The sequence below is a fragment of the Equus przewalskii genome, chromosome 10, assembly GCF_037783145.1.
Source record: "Equus przewalskii isolate Varuska chromosome 10, EquPr2, whole genome shotgun sequence".
Lineage (NCBI taxonomy): Eukaryota > Metazoa > Chordata > Mammalia > Perissodactyla > Equidae > Equus > Equus przewalskii.
Window position 1 is genome coordinate 8,320,670 of NC_091840.1, and position 27,996 is coordinate 8,348,665.

At 54.5% G+C, this 27,996-nt stretch overlaps 1 protein-coding gene across 8 annotated transcripts; it reads left to right on the plus strand.

Moving 5' to 3' along the window:
• The first annotated feature begins 57 nt into the window (after positions 1-57).
• Positions 58-27,996, plus strand: CDC42EP4 (CDC42 effector protein 4). 8 transcript variants are annotated; one of them, XM_070560098.1, is made up of 3 exons: positions 7,461-7,770; positions 10,858-11,032; positions 25,159-27,996. In XM_070560098.1, exon 3 carries the CDS (start codon positions 25,268-25,270, stop codon positions 26,339-26,341), a length of 1,074 nt encoding a protein of 357 aa, XP_070416199.1. In that variant the 5' UTR covers positions 7,461-7,770; positions 10,858-11,032; positions 25,159-25,267; the 3' UTR covers positions 26,342-27,996. The 8 variants fall into 8 exon arrangements, with proteins under 8 accessions (XP_008512812.2, XP_070416196.1, XP_070416199.1 ...); XM_070560100.1 differs by having other exon boundaries at positions 7,739-7,770; positions 10,903-11,032; XM_070560099.1 differs by lacking the exon at positions 7,461-7,770 and adding an exon at positions 8,010-8,903.

A 27,996-nucleotide genomic window follows, 5' to 3' on the forward strand; every position in this document is an offset into this window, starting at 1 on the left:
GAAAATCCCAATGGGGGAGCCGCGCCTTCTCCACGCCCTCCAGGAAAGGGAGAGGCTGGAATGTGAAATGGAAAAAAGGAGAAAGAGGGGGAGGAGCTGAGCTAGGGTGCAAGGACACCACTATCCAGGTGGAGCCGGGTGTGTGCACAAGAAGTCCCCCTCTGCTAGCAAAGATCCACTCTAAGAGCCCAGGTGCCACAAGAAGCTGTTCACCTCAGGTGCCAGGAGAAGCTGTTCACCGGGACGCAGAGAGGAGGGAGCTCTGCAAAGAGGCTGACGGGTCCTGCAGCTCCACTGCCGTCGGCTCTCACAGGGCTTTTTGGAGATGAAATGAGCTACCACATGTCAAGCCCTTAGAAGAATGCCCAAGATCTCATGGACACTGGCACGTGCTGAGGGCTTACTATTGTTCTGATCAGTGTCGGGATTTTCGGACAGCGCCCTAAAGCCTTAGGGTCCCAGAAGTGCCCCAAGAACTGCATTGAAAGAGGTAAGGCGGGAAGGGTTCTGGGACCCTCACCCACCTCAGAGACAGCAGGACCACCTCGATCTGTTTCATGTCTTGTGCAGTTTCACTCCATCTTGATCATCCCCCACTTCCATCTGGGGGCGCAGGGGAAGATTCCCCTGCTTACAAAAATAAAACCTTTGAAAACCACCCATATAGTGGAACAAGCACTGGCCTGGGGGTAGAAGAGCTCCCCTCTTGTCCCAGGTTCTGCTGTGTGACCATGGACAGTCACTTCACCTCTCTGGATTTTATTTCTGAGCAACCTAGGTGATCGCTAACATTATATCATTGTCCCTAACTATTTGCTCAAAAAGAAGGAGAAACATTCTCTTCTGCAAGTCTCCCTGTAATTAGTTTATTATAGATTCAATTACAAGGCCCATCAGCCTCCTCACTGCCACTCTCTCTCTGTTACCTGCCAGTGGCCTTGGGCAAGCAAATTCTGCTGTGCTGAAGGACTGCCTGGATACCCGTCAGCGGGGACTGCACTTGCTACCCAGACACTCTGCCGACCTGGGTCTGGGGCCTGCTCTGGGGCAATCTGCTGCCTGAAGCTGCCTCCTCATGGCTGGCTTACCTAACAGGCCTTTTGCGTTCAACCACAACTGCTTTCTGGAGAGCAACTGGCTCGTGGAGGTGACAGAGGGCTTGGGGAGTGGAGAAAGCTAGTGTCCCACGGCATGAAGCCATTAAGCTGGGAGCGGAAATTGGCCTTGACATCAGGCTGGGATGAGCTATTGTTATGACTCAAATGCTTTGCAGGAGCAGAAGGACACACACATGTACATACTGTACACACACACACACACACACGCACACACGCACGAGACAACTCTCAGGAGACTGAAAACTCTAGAGAAGAGAAAACAAACTCGGCAGCCACGATGATGAGCTCTGACAATGACCCCCAGCCCATAAACGCATTTTCTTGCATCTCTTCCTCCCTCTCCCACAAGAAGAAGGGACGCAGAGGCCTGGCCCTTCTCCAGCTCAGCCCTTCTTTGCTGCCATTGGCTCAAGACACATCTCATTGGGGCTTGCACGTGGGGGCAGGTTCAGGAGGGAAGACAGACGTTTCCTAAAGCCCCTTTCTTCCAGAAAAGCCTCTCTGGGGGAGTGTGCCCGGGGGGCTAGGAAAGTGTAGGGGGACCCCAGGGACAGACACAAGCATCAGAAGTTCAACCTGAGGGTCCAGGATTTCAGGGGGCTGAGTGTAAAGGGAGGGAAGGAGGTGAGAGCACCCCAACAAAAAGCGCAGGCACAAGAAGCCGCTGATTTGAGGGCGCCGTCCCTTTAAGTGTCTGGAACATCTGGGCTGATGTGTCACATCACATTGGGACAGGGAGGATGCTGAGTGATGCCTTTGCCCCAGGGCCATGCACTGCGCTCCAGGAAGGGATTTAATTGAGGTCTTTGGTGTGGATGTGGACTGGGGGAGCAGAGGTGACAAGGCAGAGCGGGACATTGCTGTGGCCTTCTAAGAAGTGCCTTGAAGCAAGGTGCATGTTTCTCCTCCAAACAACGTAGAATCTTCCTGGGAAGACAGGGGTCTGCCTGCTTGTTGAAGATGGTGCCCCGTGTTCCCTAGCCACTTCCCCTGGCCCGCCACGGGTCAGTATGGTAACAAGATCACTCGTGCTTCAGCCAAGGTCTGTTTCCTTTCCTGCCATCCCGTGGTTTTGTGGCTGGAACTGTGGGCTCTGGAGCCTGACTGCTTAAGTTTTTCCAATCTAGGATCTGGATTTAGCTGTGTAACCTTGGAGAAGTTACTTAGCTTTTCCTGTTTTTAATCTGAAAGACGGGAATAAAGATAACAACCACTCCCTAGGATTGAGATGCAGAATTCCTAACCTGCAGCAAAGTACTCAACCAGAGGCAGTGACCCTTGCTTTTTCCAAGTGCTCCAGATTCAGGCCACATTCGCCTTGGAGCTGGGCTGGGCTCTTGGGGAGAAGAAAGGCCTTTTCTGGGCACAAACAGAAACTCTTCCCTTCCTCCTGGTCCCTTTTCTTTCTATCTCTCCAGAGGCCCAGGAGGGGTTCTGGTTATCGGGGGCTGCCCTCCAGCAGAGCTGGGTCTCTGCCTGCCCCTCCTGAGACAATGACAGAAAGCTCTGGGCGAGCCTGCACCTCCACCCCCCAACCCTCCTCACCCCGGAGCCTGACACAGCCCTTTATCAGACGTCCAGGACTGCATCTTACAGATAATGTGGTTCTTTTTTTTTTCTGTTAGCTCTTTTCCGGGAAACGCTAATGGGGATGGGCCCTCTCTGTGCCCAAGGGGAGAGGCTCAGGAACAAACTTGCTCCAGGAGGTCTAACTTGGGGGCTTAATTTTCAGACCAGGCAGCATCCACGTGGGGAGCCCTTGGTGTGGCCCCAGCTCTACACTGAGCTCTGACCTGCATTATCCACAGACCTCACACCAACTCCATGAGGTGGGTACCCATGTGGTCCCCATTTACAGATGAGAAAACTGAGCCCTGAGAGCTGGAGTGACTTCTCTCAGGTCATACAGTGACAGTTGGGATTTGAGCCCAGGACCATCTCGCCCAGGGCCTGTGTTCCTAATCCAGGTCTTTGAGCCCTTGGTGCATCCAGAAGAGGCCTCTGCTGAGGGGCAGGACTGGGCTCTCCCGCTTGTCACAGGGTCACTGGTGGGTAAGGCTCTGGGTTGCAGGAATCTGGGGACCACACGGAACATCCCTTTCAGAGTCCTTGCTTCTAAGACTCGCTGTCTTTAGCTAAAGTCTATGTTATTTTTCTGAGGAGCCCAGGGCTCTGGCTGTATCTTTCTCGCCCATCCTTTTCTCCCTCCCAGATAAACAAGACGTTTGGTATCACCTCCCACCTTCCTGGAAATGTCCTGGCTCAGTGGTCAGGGGCAGCATGCTAATAAGATGATGACACACAGTCACAGACAGGACTCCTAAGTGGAGTGCGAGGGGGCCTGTGCCATCTGTCCTTTCCCTGGCACAGGGACAGAGAGGGGCGCAGTACCCAAAATCCTGAAGTGTGACTTAGCAACTAAAGTAAAAGTAACTGGGGTCCCTTACATTGGACTTAGTTCACCAAGCAAGGTCACATGCTTTATATGCTTCCCTCCTTTTGATAACCTCCTGTGGTCCAGATTGTTACCATGCCCTTTCTCCAGATGCGACTCAAACAGACTAACTGGCTCCCCCAAGGTCACCCAGCTCTGAGGCTCTGACGCCACGTCTGGACTCATTTCCAGTAAACCCCATGGCCTCTCTGCTTTGCCACCACCCCTGACCCACCTCAGCACCTTCTTCAGGCCCAACTCAACCTTACTGCTGCCTCCTGTCCCCAGAGTCCCAGCCTGGTGAGCAGCACCTCTTCCTCTGGGCCAGGGGTCCTCTGAGACGCAGTGCCCCCCTCAACCCCGAGTCCTCGGGGGCTGCTGTCCTAGGAGGCTGTATGACCTCGTGTGTGGTCCAGCGAGCTCACGAGGCTCAGTTCGAGGCGGGGTTGCAGCAGGAGAAGGGGGCGCTGCAGGGCTGTGGACTCTGCTCACTCCTTCATCTGGCCAATGCACTATGAGCCAACCCACGCTGGAGATTCAAACACCAATCGGACACCATCCTGTCCCCAAGCAGCCCGTGGGGATGACCTGTTGTTTTACTCTCTAAGTGCACTGGCTGCCCCAGTGCCCTGATGCATGTTAACTTCCTGGAGTGGGGGTGGGGGGTCACAGGCCTGAAGCCTGGGGCAAAAGACCCCTCAGAGGCGGGCTTTTCCCACCGTGGTGGCAGGCCTCCCCCTGAGCCCCAGGTTCTCTGCCAATAGCCTGGTATCCTCAGGATTTTCCCAGGCTGCTTAGCAGAGGTTGCCTGGCCTGTGAAAGGGCTCCAGGTGGTTCCCAAGAACAGAGAACCAAGGAGTGAAAGAGCCTCTGCTCAGTGGGGTGGGAGTGAACAGCCCAGGGCGGGCAGGGGCTCAGCTCACCCAACTGTGCTGACATCAGGCCCTGGTGACACCCTGCATTGTCCACCCAGGACATTTCTGCTGAGCTCAGAGGTGGGGGAGGGGGACTCAGGATGGAGACAGCAAGTCAGGGCGCTCGTGTGGGAAGGAGCCTTGGAGATGAGCTTATTCCAGAAAGTGAAATGACCCGCCCAGGGCCACACTTTATAGCAAACACCAGACTGGGGTGAGTGGGGCCCCAACGTCTCTATAAGGAAGTGGGATTAACATACATAAGGGATCCTCCTAGGGTTGGGGCAAAACGATGTGGACTAAAATCCCCCAAACCCAAGACTAACAAACGCTGGGAGGTGTGAGTTTTGGGGTGGGCGGACACACAGCGGGGGCAGGCCCCTGCAGCTGTAAGCATCATGCAGGCCCGGGTCCCAAGGGCAGGCCCGGCAGCTTGGACATGCAGAGACACGCGCCCAGGCCTAAAGGCTCATAGGTCGCATTACACCAAAGGTGCAGTTAAGACCTCAAATCCCTCTCCAAAGTCAGGGGCTTAGAGCTCGCCAGAAATGGCAAGGTAGGTATTCAAGCCTCAGGTTTTTTTCGTTTTGTTAATTTCCCGATTATCGACGGACAGCTCTGGTCTGAAAGGTTGGAGCAAAACTCGGCCTCCAAGGATACTGAGGAGGCAGAGGCCACTTGAAATTCACAGGTCTGGGATTCCAAACCCAGGGAATATTAGCACTTTCTTGCAATCAAGCCTCCTCACCAGGGTGCTAGCAATGCAGTGGGGACCAGTGTCTAGAAGCCTACTCAGCTCCTTGGGGGAGAGGGGGCAGCCTGTCTCCACTGTGGGCATCCTCAGGGCAGGGATGGGGCTTTATTTATCTTTGGCCCCAAAGGCAAACCTCAGTGAATGTTAATTTTGAGGAGCCTCAATCGTAGAGCACTGAGCCTGGATAAGGGCAGAAGAATTCCAAAGGGCCTGAAAGACTGTCCTGGAGTTATGCTCAATTGATATGTAATCTAACTGGGAGGACCAAACCCCAGACACCTGTGAAAAAGGAGAACACATTACTAACAGCCCTAAAGACAAAATAATTTGTTAAAAATGGTGGGAGAGAGAGAAGGTGCCTTGGAGAATCAGGAAAGTTTTCTTGGTGACAGATAAGACTTAAGCTGTGATATCAGGAGGAAAGGGAGCTGGAAGGCCAGCAGTGGGGGAGGGCTTACGGCTGGGAGCACTGTGGGGGAAAGCGCCAGCCCACAGGGACCACTGAGGGGTCCCCTAGGAGGCCATGTTGGTGGGAGGGAGTGTGGAGTCTCAGCCACCTCCCTTAAGACCCAGGCAAGGGAGCGGCTGGCAGGAGGGAACTTGCACGTGTGCTGTATCCACTTTGCTGATGAACCTTTCACTGCAGGCATTGGTTGGTAGCGATCACTTACAAATGGAAGCTATTCCTCTAAAAGAATCGAGCCCAGGCCTGCTTCCCACAGATTCAGGCCCTGGGACTCGGGAGTTCATTCCCCTTGAGGTTCACTTGGAGCAGAACTTGGCCTCAGCGGATACTCAGGAGGCAAAGGCAGACTTGGGAAAGCGGCCGATCAAAGACAGCTCACCCTTCTTAGGGGCTCCTCCCCGCCCCGCTCGTTTCCAGTAAGTCTGGGGTGAAATCCACGAGCCTGGCGGCGCCGACCCTCGAGTTCCCTTCTCCGGTCCCTCCTGGGGCAGGGAGGTGGTTAGCGGGTCCTGGAGGGAGGCAGCGGGAGCACCGCCGGGGCGGGGTTATTGGTTTCTAGTCCCTGCTAAGAATGGGGAAGCGCCTCAGGAGGGCCTCGCGCTGGGCCCCAAGGGGAGTCGCGCCCTGGCCCCGAGGGCCCCAGATGGGGGCCGTCGGGGCCAGAGCGGATCAAGCGGGGACCCCCCCGGGAGCGCCATCCTGGCCGGCCTCCGGGCCCGGGCCGCCCCACCTGAAGATCCTAAAGTCTCAGGCTTTCAGATTTGAACCTAGGAGGCCGAGCGGCCGGGCCGAGGTTCCCAACGGCCATTGGCTGCTGTGGCGCCGTGACGTCAGCGCGGAGGGGTGCGGGGGGGAGGGCGCGGGTGGAGCCTGGGAGGGGAGTGTCCGAGCGGCTCCCAGCCCTGCGAGCCCGAGAACGAGAGGGAAACAAACGCGGGCGCTGACATGGGCCGCCAGCCCCGGTGCCGCGCGGAGCTCACGGACCGGAGAGCGCAGCCGCGCCGGCCGGGCGCTCGGGGCTCTGCGGACCGAGGTAGGCGACGGGCACCCGCCTCTGGCCGTGACAGCCACCTGCGCCCTGCGAGGCCTGGGTGGGCTCGGCTTGGGGGGTTCGAGACCCGCTATGGGGCGGGGAGGATTGAAAAAGCCGCGATCGGGGGCCGTGGGGCGCGGAGAGGGGCGCAGAGACCCCCTACTCCTCGGCGCCGGCCGCTCCTCACCTCGGCGAGTGCGGGGCGGCTCGGGAGCCCGGGGCCGGAGCGGAGCGGGTTTGGGGAGGAAGGGGTGGCAGAGAGCCAGGCGAAGCCTCGCCCCAACTCGATTTCCTTTCCCCAGGATGGGATTCGCCGTGCCGGCGCAGGGCGCTGGGGGGTGGAGGGGGCGGATGGGGGTGTGTGACTGGGGCGGGGGGGCCGGGTGTTAAAGGTCCACCCCCTCGCCCAGGAATGGGGTGTGTGTCGGTGTGGGCAGGAGCACAACCATCGGCGGCGCGCAGCCCGCCGTCTCCCCGAGGGGGGCGTGTGTGCGCCCAGAGTTCTCCATGAATAAGAACCGAATTATTCGCTTGTAGTGGCAGAGGCGTGTACACACGATCTCGCTCTCGTACACACACTGCAGCACACGCCACTCAATGTCATTGGGCCGGGGAGAAAAGAGGGAAGGAGCTGCCTGGAAGGGAATGGCCGAGGAAACAAATACTCTCCCCCTCCTCCCCTCCCTCGCGAACCCTTCCCTCCCCGCCAGGCTCCCGCCCCGCCCGCCTCCTCGGAAGACCGGGAGGCCGAGGCGGGAGAGGCCGAGGCGCCTCTAGGCCGGGTGGGGCCGGCGGAGCTGGGGGCCCCGCTGGAGCCTGCGGGGGTGGGGGGACAACCCGCGGGACCAGCGCGCGGGGCAGAGCGCTCCTGGCGTGGCCGCGGGCCGGGAGCGGCTGGTTAATGATTTAGTCACCCGCTTGGGGCTGCAGAGCTGCGGTCGGCCGTCCCTAGCTCCGCCCCCTCCCTCGAGCGCCCCCAGCCGGGGGTACAAAATTGCCCCCTGCCTGTGCTGCGTCCCCGTGAGCTCCTCCGCGGGCCGGGCCGCCGCCGGTGAGTGCCCTGGCCGCGAGAGCTGGGCGGGAACCGGGAACGGGGGCTGGAGGGCTGAGGCTGGGCGGGCTTCCTGGGAGAGGACTGAGCGGGGCGCGCGCGCGTGTGTGTGAGTGTGTTTGTGTGTGTGTGTGTGTGTGTGTGTGTGAGAGAGAGAGAGAGAGAGAGAGAGAGAGAGAGAGAGAGAGATGGGGGAGGGGTGCTGCCTGCTAACTCAAACCAGATTCCTTGTGTTTCCCGACGAGATACTGCAGCCTGGGCTTTGGAAGTTTTCTTTTCTCCCTGGGAGAGTGGAGGGGAAATACAATGCTTTTTCTTTCCTCGTTGTCACCCCTTGCAATCTGACCGGCTCCCGCGGCCCTCGGCTGCGTCCTCGGCGCCTGTTCTTTGCCCCTGGGTATCTGAGCGGTTGAATGGGGAAAGGGTCCCCGAGCTCTGAAGCCCCCGGGTCCTCTCGAGAGCGGTGGGGGTGCTGGAGAGAGAATCTCCCTCGTCCTCACCCCCAGCAGCCATCTGGACGGGAGAAAGCCTTCGCCGTCCGGCCGGCGTACACAATGAGGGGCCCAGTTAGAGGAGAGCCTCCTGCGAGGCAACTTCTCCGCACAGTCTGGGTTGGTTTCTAATACTCCCCACGCCTCCGCCCCCTTTCTGAGACTGGGGTGGAGGAGGGGACCACCGGCAGGATGGACTGAATTTTAAGAGAACAAAGAACAGGGCACAAAGGAAAGGGGGAGCTGAGCTTTGGATTTTCCCCAGAAATGGGGAGTTGGCTGGACCAGGGCTGGGTCCAGCCAGGCCTCTAGGTGGCCTCAGGGCTCCCAAAGCAATCATGGGGCATCCACCGGAGACTTGCCAGGCTCCTCCCTGTGGGGTACTAGGACCCTGCTGTGAGCGCGGGTGCCGAGTGGGTTCCAGCCTTCATCAGCTGCCCTGGGAGCTGTCCATGTGACTAGCCAATTAGTGTGGTTTATCTCCTCTGAACGTGGACTTGGGCCCTCTGCTTCTCGAGGACAGCTGCTCCTTCCCACAACGGGGCACCAGTGAACCTTGGAAGACACCGGGGTAGCTTCTCCTGGTCTTTCCAGGGATGTTGGTGACCCCTGCAGGGACTGGGAGGGGGCCTGTGTGATAAGGTAAGCCTGCTCCCAAGAGGTGGCAGTTTGGGTCGAGTCCTAGCCCCCCTGACACCTCCCTGAGGTCCTGGGGCCCCTGCTCCTTGAGGACCAACTGCTTGTGTTACACTCCCCAGCTCCAGCCTCTCCTTTGAACATTCCTTCCATTTTCTGGGGTTTCCACCCTTTTCTCTCTTTCTTGACTCCTCTTCTCTTTCCCCTCATTTCTATCTTACACACGCCCCTGCACGGATGCTCATCCCAATCTGATACGCGCATCCACCCTACTTGGGTCCTGCTGCCTCTTGGAACTTGGCAGTCCAGCTCTCACAGGGCTGGCGACCAGGGAGCCCCAAGCAAATGAGAGTCTTATCTACAAAGTGGGGCTGTGGGCGACGGGCGACTGGTACATGCTGACCTGGGCGAGGGATCTTAGACCCTTCTTTACAAGTCAGGAGCTTTCCCAGAAGGGCCTCAGGTTGGCCGTGGTTCTGAGGTTTCCACTCCCTCCACCTTTGGAGTGGTTGATTGATTTCTGTGGCCAGGACAGGCTGTGCCCAGGTGTGGCAGGTGTGCTATTGACGTGCCTCTCTCTGTCTGTCGGTCTGTCTCTCCCTCCTTCTCTGGTTTCGCTTGGCTGGGAGGGGGGGCCTCAGAGGTCAGAGCACCCAGGATTGCTGTTGGGCAGTGGCTCCAGCCTCCTTTGGCTGGATGTTCCCCGGGCTCAGAGGAGCTCGTCTCTGTGGGGGAGGGAGGAGGCTGTCCCTTGGAAGAACAGGATCTGGGCTGATGCCAGAGATAAGGTTTGAGGGCGGAGGGAGAGGTTGAGCAATCTTGCCCTGGAAGCTGCGCTTAGGTCTTCTGACCTCTGTACCAGAGGCTTTCCCTCAATCTTGGGAAAAGGAACCAAACCCTCGAGCTTTCTGGCAGAGGGTCTTGGAAGCCAGCTCCAGCCAGCATATCTGGGTGCTCCGGGGAGGATAGGCCCGTGCCAGCCATCTCTGAACAGGGAACTGGGTGGTCGAGCTGGGAGGCACTCGTGTGTGGCTGGACTTGGCCTTTGCTCACAGTGCGTGTGAAGGAAGTTTAGCCATTCCTTTCCCTCATTCCCACTCACTGTGTCCCTGAAGCTCCAGCTACGCCTCTGGTGGAACCTTGGGCTTCCTTCCAGTGACGTCCATCAGCGTCTTTCCCAGGCACCGCCAGCTTGCAACATGGGGCTCCATGCCAGGGTGGCAGCGCTGGCATCCAGAGCCCTCCTTTGCCAGGAACGGGGCCCTGGTGGTCTCCACTCAGCCTCACCCGCTGAGGGAGGGTCTCCCTTTGGGGCCAGGCCAGGGCACTTTGGGGCATGTTCATGAATGGGTGCTTACACTTCTGACCCAGCCCATAGGAAAGTGCTCCGCACCACTGCCATTTCCCCCTGGTTCTTTTATCCCAGAGGCTGAGGGCGTCTTAAAGCAGCAGTGCCAGGGCCGTTCGGGCCACTGTCTTCTGCCCTGGCCATCGGGGTCGCAGATGCCATCGGTCAGGGCAATCTCCAGCCTCCCTGGGAGTCTCTGGGTTCTTCCCATACCTGTGTCCACGCAGTTCTTGCGGTAACTGAGCTTAGTCTGCAGACCCCGGCTTCCAGTTTCCCCAGTGGGACAGTGAAGCCAGGCTCTGCTGTTCCGGCTTCCATTCCCTGCCCCTCTTCGTCTTCAGTTTCCCACTCACTGCAACCCTTCTCCATCCTTAGAATGTTGCCCTTGGCCCTGAAGCATCAAAAGGGGACCAGTGCCCCTCCCCTCGTGGGGTTTAAGGCTCAATCAAATCATGGGAGTAGAGAGCCTGAGAGAACTCCAAAGGAACCTCCTCAGGGCTGGCAGGACAATTTATGGACACTTCTATGAGTCTGGTTAGGTCCAAAGGACCAGGCTGTATTTTACTGGGGCTTGATCGTGCTGAGGTTTTGTGCATTATTTGTTGCTGGTAGCACCAGGGTCCCGCAGAGTCCTGGGCTGTCTAACCCTCATCCTAGGAAGGAGTGGTTGGAGTTTCTCTTCTCCCTCCTCCACCTCGTCCACCCGTTTCAAACTGAAATCAGAAAGAGCTTCAGTCCCGTCTGAGCGAAGCCAGGCTCCTCCATCCTGCATCGGAGGAGCTCAGAGGTAAGGAAGGGAGGAGGGAAGTCAGATGGGGAAAGAAGCGGCATCTCGGGGGGCTTGAACCCACCGCTGGGAGGGACTGCAGTCCGAACCCGGGCTTCGGAGCCTGGACCACCCTCCCCTGCAATAGTTCATCCTGGGGACACCCAAGGACTTCGAAAGGGGTCAGCCCTGCAGCCTTTTGGATCAGGTGTCCTCAGGCAGCCCTGGAGGTGTGTGTCCCAGGTTGATAATGTGTCCTCTTTGAACTTAGGGGAGTGACGGGGGCCAGGGTCACTGGGGATGCTGGACTTCTCCTAGCTTTCAAGGTAGGGGCCTAGGGTACCTGCTGAGAAAGAACATGTCACAGCATCATCTTCATAGCAAATATGTAAGGTGCTCACCCCTTGTGCATCCTTGTGCTGAGGGCTTACATATATTAGCCTGTTTAATCCCCACAGTAATGCTGGGACGTCCATAATGTTACCAGTCGCCTTGAAAGCTAATGAGACAACTGAGGTGCAAGTAACCTGCCCGATGTGACCGAGCCAGTTCGAAACCCGGCAGCCTGGCTCCAGGGTCCACACTCTTCGCTCCCACCCTACACACTCCAGCGGGGCAAGATATGCCAGCCTGCTCCGGAGTGAGTCCAGATCCACCCTGCTCCCTCTGGAGACTCCGGAGTGTCCTTTCACTCCCCTCTCCTCAGCTGAGCGCCCTGCTCTTAGAAGAAGCAAAGTGAAACCAAACAAGCCGGGCAGATCTGATTTCAAGCCCAGCCGCTTCCTTCTGAGGCCCTGCAGGGGGGCCGTGGGGCCCCCACCAGCCACCCCTTCCCCTCTCCCCGCTCTTCCCTCTGTGATGGGAGCTGGAGAGCTGCTTTCTGCATTGAGTGGTGGGTTCTGAGGAAACACACATCTCCAAGAAGAGCCCTGTAGACAAGAGAAGTTGCTGAGTGTCCTTGAGTCGCTGGCTCCTCGCAGTCTTGGCTCCAGAGTTGTCGCTTCCTGTTACTCCCAGGTCACGGCTCCCTCCTTTTTCTTCCTTTCCTGAGCTGTTCTCCGTCCTCCCCCCCACCTGCCCCCCTATTGCCCTGCTGCCACCCCTCCTACTGCCTGGCCTGAGACGGTGGTTCTGGTTCTCGGATGAAGAGGGAGCGGATGCAGGGACAAAGATGAAGGGGCAGAGTGGAGAGAGTGGCTCGTTCCCAGCCCTTGAGGAGCAGGGGTTTCCGACAGGATGGACTTTCTAGAGGAGGGCAGGGGACTGTGGCCTGTATTTCCTGGGACTTCTCTGTCCATTCCCTGGAATGGTGGGGAATGAGGTGCCCAGACTAGGGAGATTTTAACCTGAAATTCTGTGCAAAACTGTGCATCCATTGTGGGTGTTCGTGCATCCATAACCTTCATCGGATCTTGGAGGCCTGGGCCCCAGCAATGCTTATGACCCTCCCGGATCCGCCTTCCAGTGGAGTGAGGAAAGTCCAGGATCAGCATGGGGCAGACAGCACCCTTCTCTCAGCTCTGTCCTTAGCAACCGTGTGACTTGGGTGAATCATTTAACTCCAAGCCTCAGTCTCTTATCTGCAAGATGGGGATGCTGATACTAACGCCATGGGATTCTTGGGAAGAATACATGAGCTAAAGTTTTTCAAATGCCTAGCACGGTGTATGATTTGGGGGTGGGGGGAAGTTTACTAAAAATTAAGCATCTGGCTTGATGCAGAGTAAGAAGCTCAGTGAAGCTTAGTTCCCTTTCTCATACTTCCTCCGTGACCTATGGTCCAGGGAGGGCATGTCCACCTGAGCTCCGTGGCTGGGATCTAGGATGTCGTTTCCCAGAGTGAGTTCCTCAGCACACAGTCTTGATAGCTATCGGAACCTACGCAGGAAAATGTTATTCCACACCTTTGTTCATTACAAGTCACTGTTTAAGCTAGACTGGACATCCTCTTCTATGTTTTCCAGCAATTAAAGACTTTTAATTTATCCAAGCCATAGTGTGTTTTCCTACAACTCAGCCTGGCTAGGTTATTGGCATCGTTTTTCGATAAACTGTAAGAACTCTAAATTCTCTAAGATGATTGAGAATATCTGTATGAATCCAATGGTAAGCATCATGATTAATGGAAATACCCTAGAACAGCACTGTCAATGGGAATACAATGCTAGCCATGTATGTAACTTGAAGTTTTCCAGTAGCCACCTTTTGAAAACTAAAGACAGGTGAAATTAATTTTATTCTGTTTTATTTAACTCAGTGTATCCAAAATATTGTTGTTTTACCATATAATCATAAACATATTGAGGTATTTTACATTACATTTTCATACAAAGCCTTCAAAATCCAGTGTGTATTTTACACCTATAGCACATCTCAATTTGGATGGTACATTTCATAAATACTCAATCAGAATTTGGATCTCATAAAATTGACAGTTGAAAAGTAGAGTCACACACTCAAGTTGTTTTTAACATCCTTAAGGTTTCCAGTAATTGAATCAAGCATCAGTTTTTAAATTTAAAATAATTAAAATAATTTAGTTCCTTAGTTGCACTAGCCACATTTCAAGCGCTCAACAGCCCTGTGTGGCTAGTGGCTACTGTACCAGATGAGTGAGGCTTAGAATATCAGTGTAAATGCAGGAACAGAGATGTTCCACGTCAGGAGTATTATTCAACATTATATTGGCAATTGTAGCAAATATAATAAGATGAGAAAAAGGCATGGAGGAGGCAGAATGATTATTAGTTGCAGTTGGTGGGTCTGTCTACTTGCAAAGCCCAAGAGATTCAATCATAGGGTTGATTAGAGTATGTAAGACCATGAGAGTTTAGTAGAGTGGCCATTAAATATATATCAATTAAAAAAAAAGTGGCTTCCCCATATACCAGCCATAACCAGTCAGAGACATAGCTGTGTAAAAGGAGAAGGATGCAAAACCCACTCACAATAAGAGACCATAAAATGACCCAGAATAAACATGAAAAGAAACGTGTAAGACTTGTAGGAAGAAAAGCCACAGGATTTACTGGGGAATGTCTAAAAGACTTGGATAAATGGCTATGAGCACTTGACCTTGCGATAAAGGCAATTCTTCCCAAATTAATTTCTTGTTTCCTTTCAATTCCAAAATAATGCCATCAGGACTTCTTTTGGAATTTAATAAAATGTTTCTAAGTCCATCCAGAAGACTAACTACATTGGAAAAGCAAGGGGATTTTAGAGAAAAAGTTAAAAGAGGGACTAGATACTCAAAACACATTTTACAGAGGGAGAGTGTAGACCGGTTTAGGAATAAACAGAGACTAATGAACAGATGAGGAAGTCTGGAAATAGACCCGTGTGTAGGTGGGTGATGTCTGTGTATAAAGAATTTAATATCTGATAAAGGTAGAATTTGATGCTTTACTCATATTTTATAACAATTCTATAAGGAATCAGTAACTAACATTACTTTATTGTTATATTTAATTTTTTAGTCTATTTTAAATGACCCACAATTTTATGAGCCATAGACGTCTTTATTCTGGTGTAGTTCCTTCTAGTATTTTTCTCTATGAGTAGTTTTTAATTAATACATTACACGGTAGTTTTAGAAGTGAATATTTTCATAAACTTGGGAGCAGGGAAGGTCTTTGCTTCATGGTATTAAAACCAGAAACCATAAAACAGATTTAACCACGTCAAGATTAACAAGCACTCTACAGAAAAGAAAACACCATGAACACCACCATGTAAATGGATGTATGACGGATTTGCAGAGATATTTGCAAAATATGGTAGTCAAAAATCTTAATAGCTTTAATATTTTATTTTTTTGTAAAGATTGGCACCTGAGCTAACATCTGTTGCCAATCTTCCTTTTTTTCCTTCTCCCCAAAGCCCCCCAGTCCCTAGTTGCATATTCTAGTTGTAGGTCCTTCTGGTTGTGCTATGTAGGGTGCCGCCTCAGCATGGCCTGACGAATGGTGCTGGGTTGGCGCCCAGGATCCAAATCGGGGAAACCCTGGGCCACCGAAGTAGAGCAGGTGATCTTAACCACTTGGCTGTGGGGCCGGCCCCAGCTTTAATGTTTAAATAAGTCCTACAAATCCATTGGAAAAAGTGAAGGCCCCTCCACCCCTAGAAAAATGGGCAAAAGGAATTTACAAGAGAAAGGATACAGGTGCCAATAATACATATTTTTTCAATGCTCACCCTCATTAGTAATTAAAGAAAAGCAAATTACAAGTCTGTGAGGGTGGTAGTGGTGGTTGTGTTTTTGTTGTTTTCAATTCAACTAAATAAAATATAACGCCTGGTGTTGGACACCATCAGCCCATGTTGGTGGATCTGTAACTTGGTAAAACCTTCTGGAGAACGAGTTAACAATAAGAAAGTAATTTAACTCGCTTCAAAGTATGTGTCCTTGGGAAATAAGGACTTGCTCAGACTGAGCGGAAGGATGTTCGTTACAGAGTTCAGACGAAACTGAACCACAGCCTAACGTTCCTCGGTGGCCCAGTGGATGCACAGTTTGAGATATTAGGACTTAATCTAAAATAATGTAGTGTTATTTATTAACATGTAGACATTTTCACCCTCAATGTGAACAATGCCATGGAAAGTACAGCTTGCATAATAAGGGGAGGAAATGTCGAAAGCAGCACTGTCCTATAGAAGCACCATGCAAGTCTCAGATAATTGACATTTTTAATAGCTACATTTTAAAAAGTAAAAGGAGATAGGTGAAATTAACATTTTATTTAAAACTGGGGCCTTGTTCACTTTCTCTTCCCTCCAGGAAGCGGCTAGCAAAGCAGAGGATGTTTACCTCCAGGAAATGGGATCTGCCCGGGGGAGGTTGGGCAGTAGCACCTTGGGCCAGGGAGCCTGGTCTGGATTGGCTGGCAGGCAGGAGGGTGGAGCAAGCGCAAGGTAGCTAGCCTGGCAGGTTTTAGGAGACAGGTTGGGTCAGGGTTCTGGGCTTCCTTCTTTGCAGCTGGAACTACAGGGTGGAGAATGGAGCAGCACAGGCATGAGAAACATTTGAAGCAGGACCTTGCACTGGGCCCAGTCTTACATATGCCAGCGGAGTCCAGGCTTCTGCTTCAGGGTGGTCCTCCCCACCTCACCTCCCAGGCAATCAGAACATGAGGAGGTTCCTCAGAGCAGGAAGCGGGAATGAGATCCTGAGTCAGGAGGAGCCCATTTGAGCCGTCCCCGGGAGCTGATCTCTAATGGGGAGTCAATCAAGTGAGGCTGGGTTCCAAGGTCTCTCTTAGATAAACAGCATCCCTGATCCCATCCTACGCCTGCCCCTCTGTGTGCACATTCTCAGCTGCCGCCATCTGAATAGGTGGGGGGGCATGACCTCATACAGAAAACCGCATGTTCCAAGATCTGCCAGAAATGGGCTCAGATCACCATTTAGGAGCCATGAGAGTGAGTGAGGTTATTCGCCCCATCTGCGCCTCAGTTTCCCTTTCTATAAAATGAGGGCAATTGTGATACCCCCCCCCCTTGCAGGGTGAGGGCATAAATTTACGTTGTCCCCTGCACAGTGCCTGGCAAGCAGCAGGCCCCCAATAAATGGGAACTGCTGACATTCTTGCCACTTGTGCACACGGCTTGGTGGTCAGCTGCTTGTTGGAGCACTGGGGTGCTGGTTGTTCGGTGTGACCCCAGCCTCTTCTCGTTTTCTCTGCTCCCTTGCAGCCATCAGAGGACCTGAGCTGGGGCTGGAGAAGCAGCAGAAGCAGAACCTTCAGCCCCACAGGGCGTCTCGGATAGGATCCCACCGTGGGATCGCCCATGTGGGAGGCTGGCCTCCAGCTTAGAGCTTCAGTGTCACTGGAAATTGGCCAGTCTCCGGTTGGTGAGGCGGGGGAAGACTGTTATCTTTCATCTCCTGCTCAGTTCAAGAGGCTCAGGCCTCAGGAAGCAGCTGTTGGGAGTGAGTTCTTTTGGGGGAGTCCTAAGCTCCCCGTTTGCCCTGAGACCAGGTTGTTATAGATTGCCCACTTTCTTCTCCCAGACAACTTAGAGTAAAAGGAGGACCTAATAAATAAACATGGCCAGTTTGGTGGGGGCAGGGTTGGGGGGGGAGAAGAGAAAGACAACAGATGTCAATGGGAGATATTGCGATGTGAGAGAGTGTGGACCGAGACCCCTCTGCACTGAGCCCCTGCTCGGGGCCGTGTACTGAGCCCTGGGAACTAGAGAGTTTTAAGCTACTTTTGAAATTAAAAGGCTTTTCCGTAAGCCTTTGATGCTTTGGGATTTTTGTTATTATTAAAACAGCATTACCACATTAAAGGAAACTTTAAAAGAAAAAAAAGCCTACTTTCCTCCCAAGCCTGACGCAACTCCCTAATTTCTCCGCACGTCCTTTAAGCCTTTATTCGTGAATGCGTGTTGGTGTAGGGTTGTGATGACTGTGTGTGGACAAGTAGCAGGTCTGCCTTTTTCTCCTTCCCCTTGTGCCGTTTGGTAAACAGCCTCCACAGCCCCTGCCTTTCGTGCCTGCACGATCATTGTGGAGCCACTGGCTCCTGGTTTTCTCAGCCGCTTCCTTACTGTTGGCTATTAGGTTGTTTCCATCTTTTCTATTAGGAGTGAGGCTTCAGTGAGTATCTGTGTGTGTGACTTTTTTCCTGCTTTGAAATAGTTCCATCGGGTAGGTTTCCCAGTGTGGAGGTTGCTGAATCACTTGTTTTAAAGCCATTATTTCAAGAAACTGCCACAGTTGCTGATGCCCCAAGACCACTCCGTCCTGGGGTCATTTGGATTCTGAGAGCTCGTGGTCCAGGGTTTTGTACCTCTCTCCCTGCCTGGTGGCACCTAGTACCTGCTGCATGGTGGGAGGGTGGTCCTGCCCTTTCCTAGCTCTTTTTTTTTTTTGGTGAGGAAGGTTGGCCTTGAGTTAACATCTGTTGCCAATTTTCCTCTTTTTGTTTGAGGAAGATTGTTCCTGAGCTAACATCCCTGCCAATCTTCCTCTGTTTTTTTATAAGTGGGATGCCCCCATGGCTTGATGAGCAGTTGTATGTCCGTACCTGGGATCCGAACCCACGAACCTCGGGCTGCTGAAGTGGAGAGTACGAACTTAACCACTATGCCACTGGGCTGGCCCTTCCTCGCTCTTAATATCGGCATAATATGGACATCAGACACAAGAAGGTCTAGCCTGGTGCCTGGCAGTGAGTCAATCCCAGTGTTAATGTGGGAAACACCTTTGATGGGGTGGCAGGAGGCCTGTGCCACCTGGGTCCCTCATCAGCTCCACAGCCTTGGGCACATACTTCTCCCTGCCCCAGCAGCCTCCTCAAGGCCACCAGGGTGGAAATCTCCAGGGTGTCCTCCATCTCTCAGTCTTGGGAATCTCTAAAGTTGCAGGCATCACAGATGCCTCAGTGGGAGTCATGTGACACCCCAAGGGGTGTACAGGAAAATCCACTGGGATGTGGGAAGAAAACACCAGCACTTTTATGCATACTGATCATTTTTAAAAAAGAAAGCAATCGATTGCGTTAATTGATGCATGGATTAACAATACACACCCATATAATCTGCAAATAATACATGTATGTGTATGTGTGTATATTTATGTGTTTATACACACACACAAATTATATGCCCCATGTTTTGACATGCTGGGGCCCCCCTACTTGGGATAATGCATGGCTATTTTAGTGGCCGGAGCCCTGGAGTGGGAATAAAGCCTTGGCTTCCATTCATGACCTAGGGCAAGTCCCTTAATTTAGTCTCTCCATCTCTGAGAGTAGGGTCCCTCCACACCCAGGTATTTTAAGGACGTATTTGACACAGATATGCAAGTGGTACAGGAGTTATATGGTATATGTCATGTTCCCATCCAGGGCTTTTTTTTTTTTTTTCAATTGTGGCTCTTCAGGCTCAGATTATTTTAAGACAGTGCTTCTTAACCTCCTGGTACAAACAGCGCAGTTTCAAATACGAGGGCTTTTGGCAGTGCACAGGAAGGAACTAAAAAACTCCAAATAGTACTAGAGTCAGCTAAAATCATAACAGCCCCCACTGAAGTTACCGCGCAGCATGTAACAATGTGGATCAAAGCATCCACAGTTCTCGCCATTTGCTTAGCTGCCTATCAGTCCTGTCGCACTATTGGAATAAAACGGTCTTCCGCCTTCACTAGGACTACTTATCTTTGCAGGATAAGGCTGCTGAGCGTTCCAGAAAGCTCTGGACCTTTCTCTGGGGACAAAAGCCGGAGCCCCTAGCCTCTTAACAGAGAGTCGTGGCCCGGGTTACACTGAGTTTCTTGCAAAGCCCCTCTCAGTGAGTTGCTCCAGCTGACAGACGTTGTGTAGCACAATGCCTCCCCTGTTTTTGCAAAGTTAAGTTCTACCTAGTGGTGGAATGTTGGTGCACCCCTGGGAGAAAGGTCCATGGCCCACCAGGTGAGACCCGCCCCTGGGAAAGGGGCTCAGCGTGGCCCTGGAAGGCCTGGAACCTCCTTTGATTCTGTGCGTTCTCTCCTCCCCCATCTGGGCCCTCAGCAGCTCCTGAAGGAGTACCCCTCTATCCACCTCCTCAGCGGCACCTGCATTCTGCTGTCCCTCCACTTTGCCCTGAATTCCTGCTTCCCCTCCTCCATGCCTCCAAGGCCAGCAGCCATGGGAACTTCCAAATATGAAGATCGGACGACTTGCCTGCTTAGGAACTGCTGTGGTTTCCTTGTGCACCTGGAACACCATCCAAACTCCTACCTGGTCTTACAGGCAGTGCCCTGTGTGACCTGACCCCTGGCCGCTGGGTTTTCATTCTATTCCTCAAATGCCACAAGTGTGTTCCTACCTCAGGATCTTTGCATGTGCTGCGCCCTCTGCTGGAATGTTCTTGATGTGCCAGGTTCCTTCTCATCATTCAGTTCTCAGCTCACAGTGCCCCTTCCTCAGAGGGGCTTCCCCAGCCCGCTGACTACCACACTCGCTCAAATTGTCTTGCTTCCCTCTTGACAGTGAGGACTACGAGATACTATTTAATTTGCATGTTCACAGCCCCATTCTGCACCCACCCACACTCAGACTGCAGGTGTGCCCTGGGAAGGCAGGAGCTTGCCCACCTTGTTATTTTCATGCTCTGTCTCCAGGACCTAGAAGAGTATGGGAAAATTGGTGAGGATGCAGTAAGTCAATGAATGAATGAATGAATGAGAGAAAAAGTAAATGAGTGAAGCCTCTTGTAGCCAGGCCAAGCCACAACTGAAGTCATCGTGTCGTGAACCGAATGCTCCCTTCCATCCAGCTACGTTGGGGCTGGTATTGACTGGATGGTTAGAACACTTCTGGGAAATGATGGAGGGGCAGCCGTGCAGTGGCACTGGGCATTGATCTCATGTGCTCTCTGCACTGGAGTGAGCTGCGGGTCAGCTGCCAAGTGGGAGATCTGCCTGGCTGCCCAAGAGAGCTCAGGCCTGTGTCCTGTGCCTCAGTGTAGCCTGTCCTTCTGTCTGTCTAGGAGCTGCTGGGCTCCTGATCTGGGAGGGTAGTGCTCTCTGTGTAGCATGCCCGGGATGATGAGGGAGGGGTCCAGGCCACAGCTACCCTCTATAGTGCCAGGAGCAGAGCTGAGCCGAGGATGTGGTTGCTGTAACTGACCAGGGGCCTGGCCTTCCAGGGAGGGCTTGTTGCTCCTGCCTTAGAGGAACGTGCTGTGGTCAGTGAGGCCAAGGGTGGAGGAACCTGGTTCCACCAGAGGCTGAGGAGAGTCAGGGAGGCTGTGAGTTGCTGCTCCATTTTCCTTTGCTCTGCCAGGAAAGTGGGATGTGGCTTCCGGGGTGGGGGAGGGTGTTCCACCCAGGGCAGGCCGTGGGGAGTGGCTGCCCTCTTGCCCTGTCATCAGGCAGCCTGTTTTAGCCACTTCCCCAGAGCTGAGTCACGGTGCTTAGCAACACCCCCGAAAGCCACAGCTCCATTTGGCACCGTCCCCTTCCGAGGGTGCACTCAGGCCTCCTGAACTGCCCCCAGGACTGGCCTGGGCCACCTGCTTGTACTTAAACTCCATCCCCTCATCCCCAAATCATTCTCTGTTAGGAGCTTAGGGTGACAATGTCACTCAGTAGCCATGAAACCAAGGACTTAAAAACAAGCCAGGGAGGGAACTTTCCCAGCCCTCGAGCCCAGGCTGTCCAGTCTGAGTTCTGGCTCTGGGACCCCAGAGGGGTCCTCACCCCCACCCCAGGACTGCCAGGTCCTACAGCCCCTCCTCCCTGGACAGTGGGACAAGTAGGTGACTCCATGTGGGACTCAACTCTTGGGACTTTTTCATGCTGGATATTGAAGGTGGTTTGGTTTTTCACAAGTCACAAAGCCTTGTTCCTACCCCCAGGGAGCAAGACCCCAGGCAGCACATAACCATTTGCCAGCCTTGTCGCTCTCTTTCTGGGATGTAGGGCCGTGCAGGATGCTGGGAATCTCGTGGCTGCCCCGGGCGTTTCCCTGCTGGCCCCTCTTACCTGTTCTCTAGCCCTACCTGCAGGAATGTGCTAGAAGGGGGGTGAATGGGATGGTGGGGACTCTCTTCCCCTGTAGCCATGGTGGCCAGAGGGGTCTGCACCCTCTCTGCTGAGTCCCGGGCAGCTGGGCCTGCAGTTTCCCTTTTCTCTCTAGTGAGCACTTGAGATCGGGGAAACCACCACACTGGAAATTGCTTCCTGGGCCTGGGAGTTCCTGCCGTGCCAGTGAAACCCTTATGCAACTCTGGAGGTTCATGTCCTGTGTTCCCACAGTTCTGACCGTTGACGTCCCCTCTCTGCCCCCCTCCCTCCTTCCTTCCTTCTTTTCCCTGGTGAACAGTACATGCTTTATTTGTACATGTGTGTTCTCACTCCAGGGTAGTGGGTCTCAATCCTGGGCACTTTTGCCCCCCAGGGGACATCTGGCATGTCCGGAAACATTTGGGTTATCGCAACTTGGTTAGGGATGCTACTGGCATCTAGTGGGCAGAGACCAGGGAAAATGCTGCAAACAGCCTACAGTGCGCAGGATGGGCCCCACAACAAAGAATGGTCTGGCCCAAAGTGTCAGCAGGGTCAGAATCTGCTCTGGGATTATACAGAACTTTCTCGAGGCAGCAGCCAGGCTCCTCCTTTCTCTGCACTCCCCTGGCTAGAAGTGGGGAGAGGCATTCCATTGGCAAGGGTAGCTGACCATTGATGCTACCCACCAAAGGCCAGAGAAAGGCCTGGAGAGGAGCAGAAAGAGCACTGGGCCAGGAGACCAGCTTCCAGCCCCGCTCCGCCCTTTGGGACGTGAGCCTGGAGAAATCACTGGGCTTCAGTTAAACCTGTCTTCTGGAGCTGCACTGGGGTCCCCTTCCCTCCCAGCTCGTTGAGACCCCGGGATTCTGTGACTGGACCAGGAGCTGCACTGCAGGCGGGTTGAAGATGTGGCCCTTTCCATTCTTGCCTCCCTGCCCTGGGGGCCGTAGAAGCCTGAGGGATTCTCCAGCACCGAGAGTTTGTTGGAACCTGTTTTGATTTCCTTTTGTGCCTAACATGTCTGAAGCCGACTCCATCCTCACTTTCTCTTTTTTAGCCAAAGAGAATTTTCCCCAAAGTTTGGCCTGGAAGCCCATGGCTGGCCCAGAGGGTTACAAATGGTGACTCTTTCCTGGAGCAGTGGAGAGGGGATGACCCTGAGGCCAGTACTTTTCATGCATCTAGTTTGATGGGCAGCAAACTATGGCCCACAGGCCAGAGCCTGCCCACTACTTGTCTTTATAAATAAAGTTTTATTGGGACACAGCCATGCCCATTTGTTGACCTACAGCCTACTGCTACTTTCCTACTATGAAAACAATTGAGTAGCTGCGACAAAGACGGAATCAGTCACAAAGCTGGAAATCTTTAGTCTCTGGCCCTTTATAGAAAATGTTTGCCAATCTCTGGTCTAGCCGTTCCATGTCTAATTGTTTAGAGGTTAGATCCTAGGGCGTGGGCAGGAGGGAGGGTTCAGGTTAGGGGTAGGGGAAGCTAATTTTCCCAAGATTTTGGTGGGGAGAAGGAGGAGAGTGGGGACGGAGAGCTGACCGATTGTAATGGGGCATCTCCAGGCCTTCCAGAAGAGTCCTCACCTGGCTCCAAGCCCAGCCCAGGTCACCTGAGTGGCAGGTCTGCCCCAGTGCCTGGCTCCTGCCTCTCATCCCAGAGAACATTGCTTGCTGGAGTGACTGCCTGGGTGGGGGTCACTTGCAGGTGGGGGAGCCACCAGACTGGGTGGCAACAGCTGGACAAGGAACACGAGCGTGGGGACCTGGGGATTGGAGGGCACAGAGAGGTCAGGCTGGGAACCCTGGAGCCCAGCAATAGGCTGAAATGAAGCCAGTGCTGTCATTCCGCTTGAGAAGACGGAAGGGGAGAAACTAAGGAACCGGGAGAGGGTAGGAGGGAGGTGTTGGCCTTTCAACAGGTGTTGGAAGCCTGTGCCATGTACTGCCAGACGGCATTCAGTGGCGATCAGGCCCTTTGGAACCCTCCGGAAGCTCAGTCCAATGGGAAGATTACAGTCCAGCCAGCAGGGAAGAACGATGTAGCCAGTGCCTGCTGGGAGAGGGGACATTCAGAGTGCTGGGGGTTGGCGGGAGAGGTCACCGGAGGACTCCCCTCGGCTAAAGACGGTTTCCCATAAGAAGTGACATCTCAGCTGAGCCCTGAAGGATGTTGGGTGAGCCAGGTGACGGGGTGTTCCAGAAGGGGACTGCATGTGTCTGGTCCTGGGGTACAGGAGACAGAAGCTCGGGGGCTGGGGCAATGTGCATGGGCAGCGGAGCAGCGAACCATGGCGTTGGGAAGGGAGGCAGGGACTGGTCGCCGGATCAAGGCGTCTAGACTGGGGATTCCCGGAAAGGCTTTGTTTGAACTAAAAGGTGGAGGATGGACTGGAGAGGGACAAAAGTGGAAGCGGGGAGACCTGTTGGGCCATCAGGGGCCAGGTGGGATGTGGGGGCCGAGCTTGGGGCAGCAGCCAGGAATGGGAAGAAAGCTGGGTGGGGCGCCCACAGGTTGAGCTTTGCAATGGGGAGGGTGGGTGCCCTGGAGGCCTGTGCTGTTCATAGGACTGGTGGCCCAGCACCGCCCACACCCACCACACTCTGTTAAACCCCTGCACCCATCTCTCCCCACCCTGCTCAGCCCTGTACTGAGGGCAAGGGGCTGGTTTGGCTCCAACACAGAACTTCAACTTGGCCCTGGCCAGGAGCCGCGTGGGTGGTACCTCAAGCTTTCAGACGGCCCTCTGCTGTTCTTTGGTTCAGGTTAATCACCTGGGGGGTCTGCAGATCCCAAGGGGCCTAAGCCATCTAGGGTCTAGTCCCTGCCTCTCTGCACACCTAATGATTAAAGAAATTGGGAAGGAGTTTTCTAGGCTTGATCTCCTGAGAGGTGGAGGGTGGATCCTCAGCAAAGAGCTCAGGGCTCCACGATGGAGATGTCGCAGGCGGGATCCTCATTTATGGGACTCCCAGCAAGGACTGGAAGGCTGGGGAGCTGGTTCTGTGGGTCCCAGTAGCCCCACCCCAATTCTGATTCAGAAAGCAAGCCGGGCTGCCCACGGTTATGGAAGTGCCAGGCAGCGTCTCTCTGGGACCCATCCTGTCCTCTCCCTCCTCTGAGGACTGTGACTCAGGTTGAGGTGTCCATTAACTTCATAGGGATTGAGGTCAGACAGCAAGAAGAACTTATAGAGTGTCTCCAAACTAGCTGTTCACAGGAGTCAAATCATACATGTTTCTTTCCCAGACCAGTGCATGGAATTGCCTATGCGCCTCCACCTCCTTAAATGTACCTCCACCTCCTTCAAAGTGGTCATGTTTTCTCTAGCAGCATGCTGGTGGTGGGGCGGGTTGGAGGGACTGTGTGTCCATTTGAAGAAAGATCAGCTCTTTCTCACGTTTCAGGGAAAGTGTCTGTGGCTACTTGAACTCTAACCAGATTTGCAGAAAGCACTCCCCTGACCTCGAGCCCGTGCATGAAGAAATAGGCAGGATCATGCAATTGATTGCTGGCTCATTTCACATTATTCCGTTTTGCTGGGAGCTGGGTTTTAAATCACAACCCCTGGCCAGATGGGCTTTTGTGCGCGGCCGGCCGGGTTAACCCTGTGCCTGCTCTTCTCTTCTTGCAGCCCTATGACCTCCTCCTTACCACCCGCTCCAATTGCTGGACTTCAGATCTGACCCCAGACCTGCCTGCTGCCTCGGGAGGGCCAGCCTCCCCTCCCGTCATCGGGCAAGATGCCGATCCTCAAGCAGCTGGTGTCTAGCTCGGTGCACTCCAAACGCCGCTCCCGAGTGGACCTCACGGCCGAGATGATCAGTGCCCCGCTGGGCGACTTCCGCCACACCATGCACGTGGGCCGGGCGGGGGACGCCTTTGGGGACACCTCGTTCCTCAACAGCAAGGCTGGCGAGCTGGACGGCGAGTCCCTGGATGACCAGGCCTCCTCCTCCTCCTCCAAACGCAGCCTCCTGTCCCGGAAGTTCCGGGGCAGCAAGCGGTCACAGTCGGTGACCAGGGGGGACCGGGAGCAGAGGGACATGCTGGGCTCCCTGCGGGACTCGGCCCTCTTTGTCAAGAATGCCATGTCCCTGCCCCAGCTGAACGAGAAGGAGGCCGCCGAAAAGGGCTCCAGCAAGCTGCCCAAGAGCCTGTCGTCTAGCCCCGTGAAGAAGGCAAATGCCGGCGAGGGCGGAGAGGAGCAGGAGGTGGGCGTGGGAGAGGTGGTGCCCCGGCGGAACGGGGCTGCTGCCCCCCACTCCCCTGACCCCCTCCTCGATGAGCAGGCCTTCGGGGACCTGACAGATCTGCCCGTCGTGCCCAAGGCCAGCTTCGGGCTGAAGCATGCCGAGTCCATCATGTCCTTCCACATCGACCTGGGGCCCTCCATGCTGGGCGACGTCCTCAGCATCATGGACAAGGAGGAGTGGGAAGCAGAGGAGGACGATGGCGGTTTCCATGGTGACGATGCTCCAGCAGGCGGTCTCCCCCAGGACCCCCCTTCCGTGGCAGAGGCCCCTCCCCTGATTAGGCAGGAAGGCAAGGCAAGCCCTGACTTGCCCCCACTGCCCCCCCAGGCTCTGCAGGACGAGGGGTGGGCGGCGGCGGCCCCTAGCCCCGGCTCGGCCCGCAGTGTGGGTAGCCACACCACGAGGGACAGCAGCTCCCTCTCCAGCTGCACCTCGGGTGTCCTGGAGGAGCGCAGCCCTGCCTTCCGGGGGCCAGACAAGGCCCGGGCTCCTCTCGCCAGGCAGCCCGACAAGGAGTTCTCCTTCATGGACGAGGAGGAGGAGGATGAAATACGAGTGTGAGGCGGGCAGGAGATGGTGGCTGCACACTCTTGGCCTCATCTCCCTGTGCCCAGCCCGCCACCACCCTCCTCTTTCCTCTCCCTGTGCGTGGGCAGCCAAGAGCCTGGCTTCGGCCACACATCCTGGACCTCATAGATGAGGGGCATTGGCCAAGCCTGGGCACCTGTGGAGGACTTCGGGAGCCGGCCTGGGTGCCGACGGGGTGCCTGACTTCATTGCACGCCTTGCTCTCCCCGAGCTCTCTACGACAGGGCTGTTCTGGAAGCAGGAATCAGTTTTGCCTGGCCTCAGACGGATGCCAGGGGTCAGCCTGACTTCCTGCCTCGTGCAGCAATGGCAGGTCAGCCCAGGGACGGCCTGAGGGCCAGAGCTAAGGACATGGGGCTCACTTTTCCCTCCTGGCGTTTCTGCTGTGACTGGCGGTGTTTGCCAGGGTAAGTGCACGTGGCAGGAGGACCGGGGTGGTCACACATCCCGGCCCCTCCCTACACCGTCCCTGGCTCCTGCACCGGAAGCCTGGAGCCCCTTGGAGTAAAGCTGGACCGAATTTGTACACTAAACGCGTCCCCTTCCTGGGGACGAGAACAGGAAGGAAACCCCGGGGCTGCTTGAATTTTCAAGAAGGGGCCCTTCCGGGACGACACTAGGAACAGGCTGCGGCCCTCAGTCTCTGTGGGTCTGTTCGTTCGTTCTTGTTATGTTTAAATCCTTCTAGAGCAATATCAGGAACAGTGTTAGTAGGCCTGCCACCAGAGGGAAAATCCAATCCCTTTAGAAAACCTTTATACTAAGCGCTTCCAAACTTTGTTTAGAACTATACGGGGTGGGTATCTCTATGTCGCCGCCCCCCCCCCCCCCTTGGCTATTAACAACTGAAGGCGGCCAGTGTAGAAAATTTCTGGAAAATGATTTTTTAAAAAATAATATATCATTCCTATGGAGGGATAAAAGCTTTTTTGACTGGGTTATTCCCTCCCCGCCCCTCCCCCCCAACAAACACTACTTCCCCTTCCCTTCTCAGCTCTGCCAGCTGACCCCCTTCCCCACTTCGGGGGCCAGGGCCCCTGCATACAGGGGTGCCAGATTTAGCAGCAAAACAGAATGCTAGGTTAAATTAGAATTTCAGGCATACAAAGGATAATTTTTTAGTGTAAGTATGCCCCATGCCATGTTGAAACACACTTACACGCTAAGAAATTATTTGCTGTTATTCTGAAATTCACATTTCCCTGTGTGTCCTGTGACCCTGCCCGAGGGGACTGAGTGGGAGCCGGGCTGTGAGCCCCCGGGGTTAACTGATGATGATCTTTTCTGTCCTGGGAACAGGCTGACGCCCCTCCTCCTGTCCGCTTGTAGCCATGGCGGGGGAGGGACAGGCAGAACTAACTAGCCCAGGATCCAGCCCGGGCTGGTGGGCGGGGCCCCCCCAGGCTGCCAGCTTTTGCTGGATCCTTACTCAGACACTAACTTAGTTCCTGATTCGAGCACCTCGAGCGGAGCTCCCACGGTGGGGGAGGAATCGGAAGGTTGTGCAGCCTCTGCCAGCTGCCCTTGAAACCCATTCAGACCGTGGTCACTTCCAGATTCTAAACTGTATATTTTTCTCATGATATTGTTAAAACAGCGGGGAAACATTAAAAAAGCCCTGTAGCACA

What these genes read in the sequence shown, in the direction of transcription:
- CDC42EP4 (XM_008514590.2), top strand. Translation starts at nt 25,268, where the DNA reads ATGCCGATCCTCAAGCAGCTGGTGTCTAGCTCGGTGCACTCCAAACGC.